Genomic DNA, 7,681 nt, shown 5'->3' on the forward strand with positions numbered 1-7,681 from the left:
AAAAGATCAATTTGATATACAGAAGGGCTTCCATTATTTTTATAAATCTGTATAAAAAGTATTATAAACTATAGAAATAAGTATTAGAAAACTATAGGTCAAGGACAGGCTTACAAAATGCAATTTGCTCAAATAAAACCCTGGGCAAAAACCCTGTGAGTATGTGGTCAAGCTAAATGAGATGATTGATTTAGGCTGGCCCTGTGTGTTAAGAGGTCAGTTGATGACACGTTGATCGCTGGCTGGTGGATATCGTATACTCCTGACCCTCTTAATGGGCCAGTGCTTCCTCTTTTGCCTTCCTTTTTTTAAACAGCTTGTAACCACAATGTCCTGTGGTTCCTGAATCTGCTACTCTGGCTGCTGCTTTCATTGACTGCCAAGCTACCATTTCAAAGGGTTGTAAGAGTATCTCATGTGATATATATATATATATATATATATATATATATATATATATATATATATATATATATATATATATATATATACACACATATACACACACACACACACACACACACACACTCTACCGGTCAAAAGTTTTAGAACACCTCAATTTTTCCAGTTTTTATTGAAATTTACGCAGTTTAATGTCTCAGTGTACTCTGAAATTAAAGCATAGAACAAATAAACAATTGGAGATAAAAAATAAATCATGGAATCGTTTTGTTTAACAAAATTTAATCTAAATTTTTGACTCATCAAAGTAGCCACCTTTTGCAGATATAACAGCCGAATACACTCGTGGCATTCTTTCTACAATGGAAATCAAATATTGTTCGGAAAGTTCTTCCCAACACTGTTGCAGAAGTTCCCATAAATGTGTTGCACTTGTAGGTTGCTTTGCTTTCACCCTTCTGTCCAGTTCATCCCAAACCAGCTCGATGGGGTTTAAGTCTGGAGACTGTGCTGGCAATTCCATGATTTGAAGCCTACTGTCTTGTTCTTTTCTTCTAAGGTAGTTCTGATATAGCCTGGAGGTATGTTTTGGGTCATTATCTTGCTGTAGGATGAACCCCTGACCAACTAGACGTATAAAGGAAGGTATTGCATGGCGCTGCAAAGTGCTGTGGTAGCCGTGTTGGTTCAGGGTGCCACTCACTCTGTGCAAGCCGCCAAATCTGGATCCAGCAAAAGAGCCCCAGACCATCACGCTTCCTCCTCCATGTTTGACAGTTGGTGTCACACACCGAGGAACCATCCTTTCGCCTACTCGACGGCGTACAAAAACCCTGCGTGATGAACCGAAGATTTCAAATTTTGATTCATCGGTCCATAAGACCTTCTTCGAGTCTTCAGTAGTCCACTGGCGGTGCTTCATGGCCCAGGCAAGCCTCTTTTTCTTATTTTGCCATCTTAGCAATGGCTTTCTTACTGCCACTTGACCTGTCACACCTGCAGCTCGAAGTTTTCTCTTCACAGTTGAAACTGAGACTTGCTTACTTCGACCAGTGTTAAGCTGTTGTCCTGTGAGCCACCTATCACGCAAGCTGTTGACTCTCAGAAACTTGTCTTCTGATTCTGTTGTGGCTTTGGGTCTGCCAGACCTCTACCTGTCAGAGTTTCCTCCAGTTTCCAAGTGCCTTTTGATGGTGTAGGAAACTGTACTCACTGACACCTTTGCTTTCTTTGTAACTTCTCTAAAGGAAAGACCTACACTTTTAAAGGTTATAATGGTCTGTCTATATTCCTTTGTTAATTGCCTTTTTCTTGCCATTATGATAGCAATATACTACTTCCTGCAGTACAATACTGTCCAAATAATGCTTAAGAGGGTGTAGTAACACAGCCTGTTCCAACACTGCTTGAAACACAGTCTGTTCCAAAACAGACAGAGAGTTTGTAAGTAATCAACAAAAGTTGGGACACCTGTAGGAATTATTAGCATCAACTTTCAAGGCTTAATCTACTTCCATTGCTGCAGAACAGCTGTAAATTGTTAACCCATTACTTGTTCCCTGAAAAAGGCCTTTGTATAACTCTGAAATGTACATTATTTTTCATTTTGGTAACGTAAACTTTTTTTTTTAACCTCTGGCAGTTTACCTCTTACCTTTATACCATTTCAGGTTATTCACTGGACTTGAACTACTTAAATTTCGATAAAAACTGGAAAAATAGGGGTGTTCTAGTGTATATCGTGATAGATCCTGCAACTCTCAAGGTTCATTACCCCTTTAAAAACACAGACCCAGACACGGAAATGGAATTTTGCAGCACTTATGCGCACTTTTTAATAAACATAAAACACAAATAAACAAACAAAACCAAAACTAAACCTAACTCCATTTTGGAGCTCTGACTATACGTTAACAGGTCCCTGACTAACACGCAGGATGGCTAAGCTGTTTACCTGACTGTGACAAAGAGAGAATGGATTCTTGTTTTAGATCTCCCTCCCTACCGGTGAGGACGCTAGGGAGGAGGAGCAGTCACTTCCCAGGGGAGGTGGAAGTCGGCCATCTGGAAAGGGGGCAGAGCCGCGGAGCGCAATGTCATCGACCCGGTCGGGAAGCATGGTGGCAGGTATTGGTTGACGGTGGTTGCCCTCGCTGACCAATCGGGACGGGATGGAGCGTACAAATGGGGGCATGGCCCAGGGTTCTGTTCCTTCTGGCAAGGTACTGTGTGTGTGAGAGAGAGAGAGAGAGAGAGAGAGAGAGAGAGAGAGAGAGAGAGAGAGAGAGAGAGAGAGAGAGAGAGAGAGAGAGAGAGAAACGAGCAGGGAGTTGAAAGACGGGACGTCTTTGTTGAGGGTTGACCTGCTAACCCATCTCCTTTTGTATTTTAGAGCACTAATAGGACGCTCCGGGAATACTTCTGAGGAGTGACAAACCGGAAGTGCCGGATTATTACCCCGCGTGTTTTCCCATTCACAGAATTACAAAGGGAAGACAGACTGTTTTTGTTGTTTGTTTATTTTGGGACTGCAACCCCGTTTTACTGTATTTTGTCGGGTTACACATTGTTGTGTACCCCAGCTTCCTTTCTTTTGTCAGGTTAAACATTGTTGTGTACCCCGGCTTCCTTATTTGTTTATTGTTATTATTATTTCTTTTGAGTGCGTTTTTTTTGACCTTATGAAAGGATAATAAAACCAGGTGCATAAACTCACTGGAGTCTGTTGTTTTTCACCACCACTACACTCATTCTGCCACACGTGGCGTCAGAAGGGGGAATGGATCCAGCCACTTTGGCGGCGGTCCTGGAGGCTTTGGACAGCTGAAGGGAGGCTGAGGAATGGAGGAGGGAGGAAGGATACACAGCTCTCATCGAGAGGGTCAGGATGGGGATGATGTTGGCAATGGGCCCCGGGATGGTGGCCCCAAAGACCTTGGCCCAGAAAGTGACAGTAGAGGATGACCTGGAAGCCTACCTCGTGGCATTTGAGAGACTGGACACCACAGCAGCATGGCCCCGGGAGTACTGGGCAAGTCAACTTGGCCCTTGCTTAATTGGGGAAGCACAAACAGCGTACCGGGTCATGACGGACGACGATGCTGCCCAGTACAACCTGGTGAAACAGGCTATCCTCTGCCATTTTAACATCATGGGAGAGACTCACCGGGTCAGGTTCCAAGAGAGCCGACGGCCATCAAACACCCGGCCCAGGGCAGTGGCCCAGCAGCTAAGGAACCACATGGCACAATGGCTGAACCTGAGCCAGAAAACCGGGGTTCAGATGGGGGAGGCCATTGTTATGGAGCAGTTCTGTCATGTGGTCGGGGCTGAAACGCAGGCCTGGATTCGCCGGCACAACCCCACTACCCTGGACCAGGCCATGGCGTTGGCTGAAACCTTTGAGGACGCCCGCATGTCCGCCCAAACCACCCTGCTGAACTGCCCCTTACCAAGGGACCACCATCAACACCCCCCCGGACCAAGGCCTGCCAGACAACCGACCCTATCGGGCCATCTGCCCCCCTTACCATGGCGGCAGAGGTTGGCCCCCAGCTGGGGTAGAGTGGTGTCCCCCGCCCAGCTGTCATACCAACAGCGGGACAAATATGTACCACCCTTGCTCTCTGCCCCACCAGTCTGCTTTAGTTGCCAGCAGCCGGGACACATTGGCAGTTACTGCCCGGCAGCCATGGAGTGCGACTTGGCTGCGTGCCACCTGGCATCGGAGACAGGTAAGAAATGGGGAAATGGTTGGGATGGCCAGTGTATAGTTGATGTTATGCTGGGGAATGTGAAAACCCACGCGTTAGTGGACACGGTGTGAGCAAACTTTGATTCGGACAGCTCTCCTCGGCGGTGTGTCGTGGCAGCCACAAGGACAGGTGGTGATCTCTTGTATCCATGGAGACACAGTGACATACCCCACCCTAAAAGTATATCTATATCGGTAGGTCCGATAAAGCACCACCTGGTAGTGGAGGTGGCCGAAAAGTTACCACACCTGATTATTCTGGGTCGAGACTGGCCGCAATATAAGGATTTATTAAAAGTATCAGCAGCCTAGACCACACATGTAGACCCCCGGGAAAGGGAAGTAATTGGCACCATTTTTCTTTTCCATGCAGAACTGTTTTCTCTACTTTTTCATCCTAGGAAAACACACAAGGAGAGACGGAGGGAAAAGTGGGAAGGCGCTTTGATTCAACACGGTTGGGGCCTGGCGAGGGAAGGGTCTGATGGTCCCAAACGACATTCGAAGGGAGTGGGAACTCAGTGTGACCGGGCGGGCGAGATTACTGGACCCTTGAGGGTGGAGACTGCTTCAGCCCCTGTCAATATCCTGGACGTGTGGGCCTCAAGCGAATTCATGTGAGAAAATGACATTTTCAACTCTGGATGGACTGTTCCATTTTAAAACCATGCCGTTTGGGCTACATGGTGCACCCACTGCTTTTCAGAGACTGATGGACGAGGTGTTACATCCCCATTGTGAGTATGCAGTAGCCGTCCTTCAGTCTCTAAGGGTGGCCCGGCTGACAGCCAACCTGAGGAAATGTGCGTTTGCTAAATTAGAGACCCAGTACCTAGGATTTATCATGGGAAACGGACGGGTGAAACCCGTGGCCACCAAGGTCCAGGCTTGTCCACCAAGGTCCACCAAGTCCCAGATGAGGTCACTATTGGGATTGGCTGGTTATTACCGCCGCTTTATCCCCGAGTATGCCAAGGTGGTCAATCCCCTGGTAGACCTCACTAAGAAGTGTGCGCCAAATTTAGTTAAGTGGTCAGTGGAGTGTCAGGGAGAGTTTGAGACCATTAAACAAAAACTGCCAGGCTCCTGCATTAATATCACCAGACTTTAGCAAGAAATTCTTCCTCCATACCAACGCATCAGAGGTTGGTTTGGGGGAGGTCTTGTCCCAGAAAGTTAACGGGGTGGAGCACCCCATTCTCTACATTAGCAAAAAAAATGCTTCCTCGGGAGCGCAATTACTCGGTTGTGGAGAAAGAGTGCCTGGCCATTAAATGGGCTACCCACTCCCTCAGATATTACTTACTGGGACGTTCATTTGATCTGGTCACGGACTATGCCCCACTCAGATGGTTAAGCACCATGAAGGATAGCAATGCTCGAATAACTTGTGGTATTTGGCATTGCAACCTTATATGTATCATATGTTACATCGTGCAGGGTAAGATCATCAAAATGCAGATTATTTTCCCAGGAGGGGGGAGTAATGGGAATGATAGATTTGGCCGATTGTTCCTGCGGCTCCACTCTGAGCGGTGGGATTTGTGACAAAGGGAGAATGGATTCTTGTTTTAGATCTCCCTCCCAACTGGTGAGGACGCTAGGGAGGAGGAGCAGTCACCCTCAGGGGAGTTGGAAGTTGGCCACCTGGAAAGGGGGTGGAGCCGTGGAGCACAACGTCCTCAACCCGGTTGGGAAGTGCGGTGGCAATCAAGTATTGGTTGAAGGTGGTTGCCCTCGCTGACCAATCAGGACGGGATGGAGCGTACAAATGGGGGCATGGCCCAGAGTTCTGTTCCTTCTGGCAAGGTACTGTGCGTGAGAGAGAGAGAGAGAGAGAGAGAGAGAGAGAGAGAGAGAGAGAGAGAGAGAGAGAGAGAGAGAGAGAGAGAGAGAGAAATGAGCAGGGAGTTGAAAGACGGGACGTCTTTGTTGTAGGCTGACCTGCTAACCCATCTCATTTTGTATTTTACAGCGGGACGCTCCGGGAGTACTTCGAAGGAGCAACAACCCGGAAGTGCTTGATTATTACCCCGTGTGTTTTCCCGTTCACAGAATTACAAAGGGAAGACAGACTGTTTTTGTTGTTTTTTTATTTTGGGACTGCAACCCCGTTTTACTTTATTTTGTCGGGTTACACATTGTTGTGTACCCCGGCTTCCTTTTTTTTTGTCAGGTTACACATTGTTGTGTACCCCGGCTTCCTTATTTGTTTATTGTTATTATTATTTCTTTTGAGTGCATTTTTGGTGACCTTGTGAAAGGATAATAAAACCAGGAGCATAGACTCACTGGAGTCTGTTGTTTTTCACCACCACTATGCTCATTCTGCCACACTGACATAAAACAGCACCAAACAAACCACACCAGTTTAACACAGCACCTGGTCCTAATTTGAAATGATCCCCAGGTGTGGGTGATAATTAAACAATAAAAACAAACAAATGTACATTCACCCGTGGTTTTTTTTTTCTAGCAAGGAGGAAATTAACCCTCTCCCTGCTCACAATATATATATATATATATATATACACACACTGAGTGTACAAAACATTAGGAACACCTGCTCTTTCCATGAAATAGACTGACGAGGTGAATCCAGGTGAAAGGTATGATCCCTTATTGATGTAACCTGTTAAATCCACTTCAATCAGTGTAGATGAAGGGGAGACAGGTTAAAGAAGGATTTTTAAGCCTTGACACAATTGAGACATGGATTGTGTATGTGTGCCATTCAGAGGGTAAATGGGCAAGACAAAAGATTTAAGTGCCTTTGAACGGGATATGGTAGTAGGTGCCAGGCGCGCCGGTTTGAGTGTGTCAAGAACTGCAACGCTGCTGGGTTTTTCACGCTCAACAGTTTCCCGTGTGTATCAAGGATGGTCCACCACCCAAAGGACATCCAGCCAACGGCAGGCCAGTGGTCGAAAACGGCTCATTGATGAAAGAGGCCAAAGGAGGCTGACACGAATTGTGCAGAGCAACAGACGGGCTACAGTTAGTCAACTGACAGTCCAGTACAACATTGGTGCTGAAAGACCCATAAAAGAATGCACAACTCGTCGTACCTTGACACGAATGGGGTATGGCAGCCGACGACCTAACAGAGTTCCACTTCTTTCAGCAAAACACAAGAAACTGTGGTTGCAGTGGGCTAAGGAACGAAAACACTGGACACTGGAGGATTGGAAAAACATTGCCTGGTCTGATGAATCCCAGTTCCTGCTGTTTCACACTGGTGGGAGGACTAGGGTGTGGAGAAAACCACATGAGTACATGCATCCATCATGCCTTGTGTCAACATTGCAGGCTGGTGGTGGTGGTGTGATGGTGTGGGGTGTGTTTTCATGGCACACATTGCCAATCAGGTGCATCCCTTCATGGCAGCAGTGTATCCATCTGCTAATGGATTTTTTCAGCAGGATAATGCCCCATGCCACAAGGCTAGGATTGTCCAGGAATGGTTCCACGAACATGACAGTGAATTCAGCTTACTGCAGTGGCCTGCCCAGTCACCAGATCTCA

General features: G+C 46.7%; 1 protein-coding gene across 1 annotated transcript; it reads left to right on the plus strand.

The window, feature by feature from the left end:
- The first annotated feature begins 2,394 nt into the window (after positions 1-2,394).
- On the plus strand, positions 2,395-6,264 carry LOC121299282 (zinc finger protein 444-like). The gene is made up of 2 exons (XM_041226956.1): positions 2,395-4,773; positions 6,132-6,264. The coding sequence occupies exon 1, from the start codon at positions 3,290-3,292 to the stop codon at positions 4,226-4,228; it is 939 nt and encodes a 312-aa protein (XP_041082890.1). The 5' UTR covers positions 2,395-3,289; the 3' UTR covers positions 4,229-4,773; positions 6,132-6,264.
- Positions 6,265-7,681: the final 1,417 nt, after the last annotated feature.

Source organism: Polyodon spathula, chromosome 24, assembly GCF_017654505.1.
Source record: "Polyodon spathula isolate WHYD16114869_AA chromosome 24, ASM1765450v1, whole genome shotgun sequence".
In the NCBI taxonomy this organism is placed as follows: Eukaryota; Metazoa; Chordata; class Actinopteri; order Acipenseriformes; family Polyodontidae; genus Polyodon; species Polyodon spathula.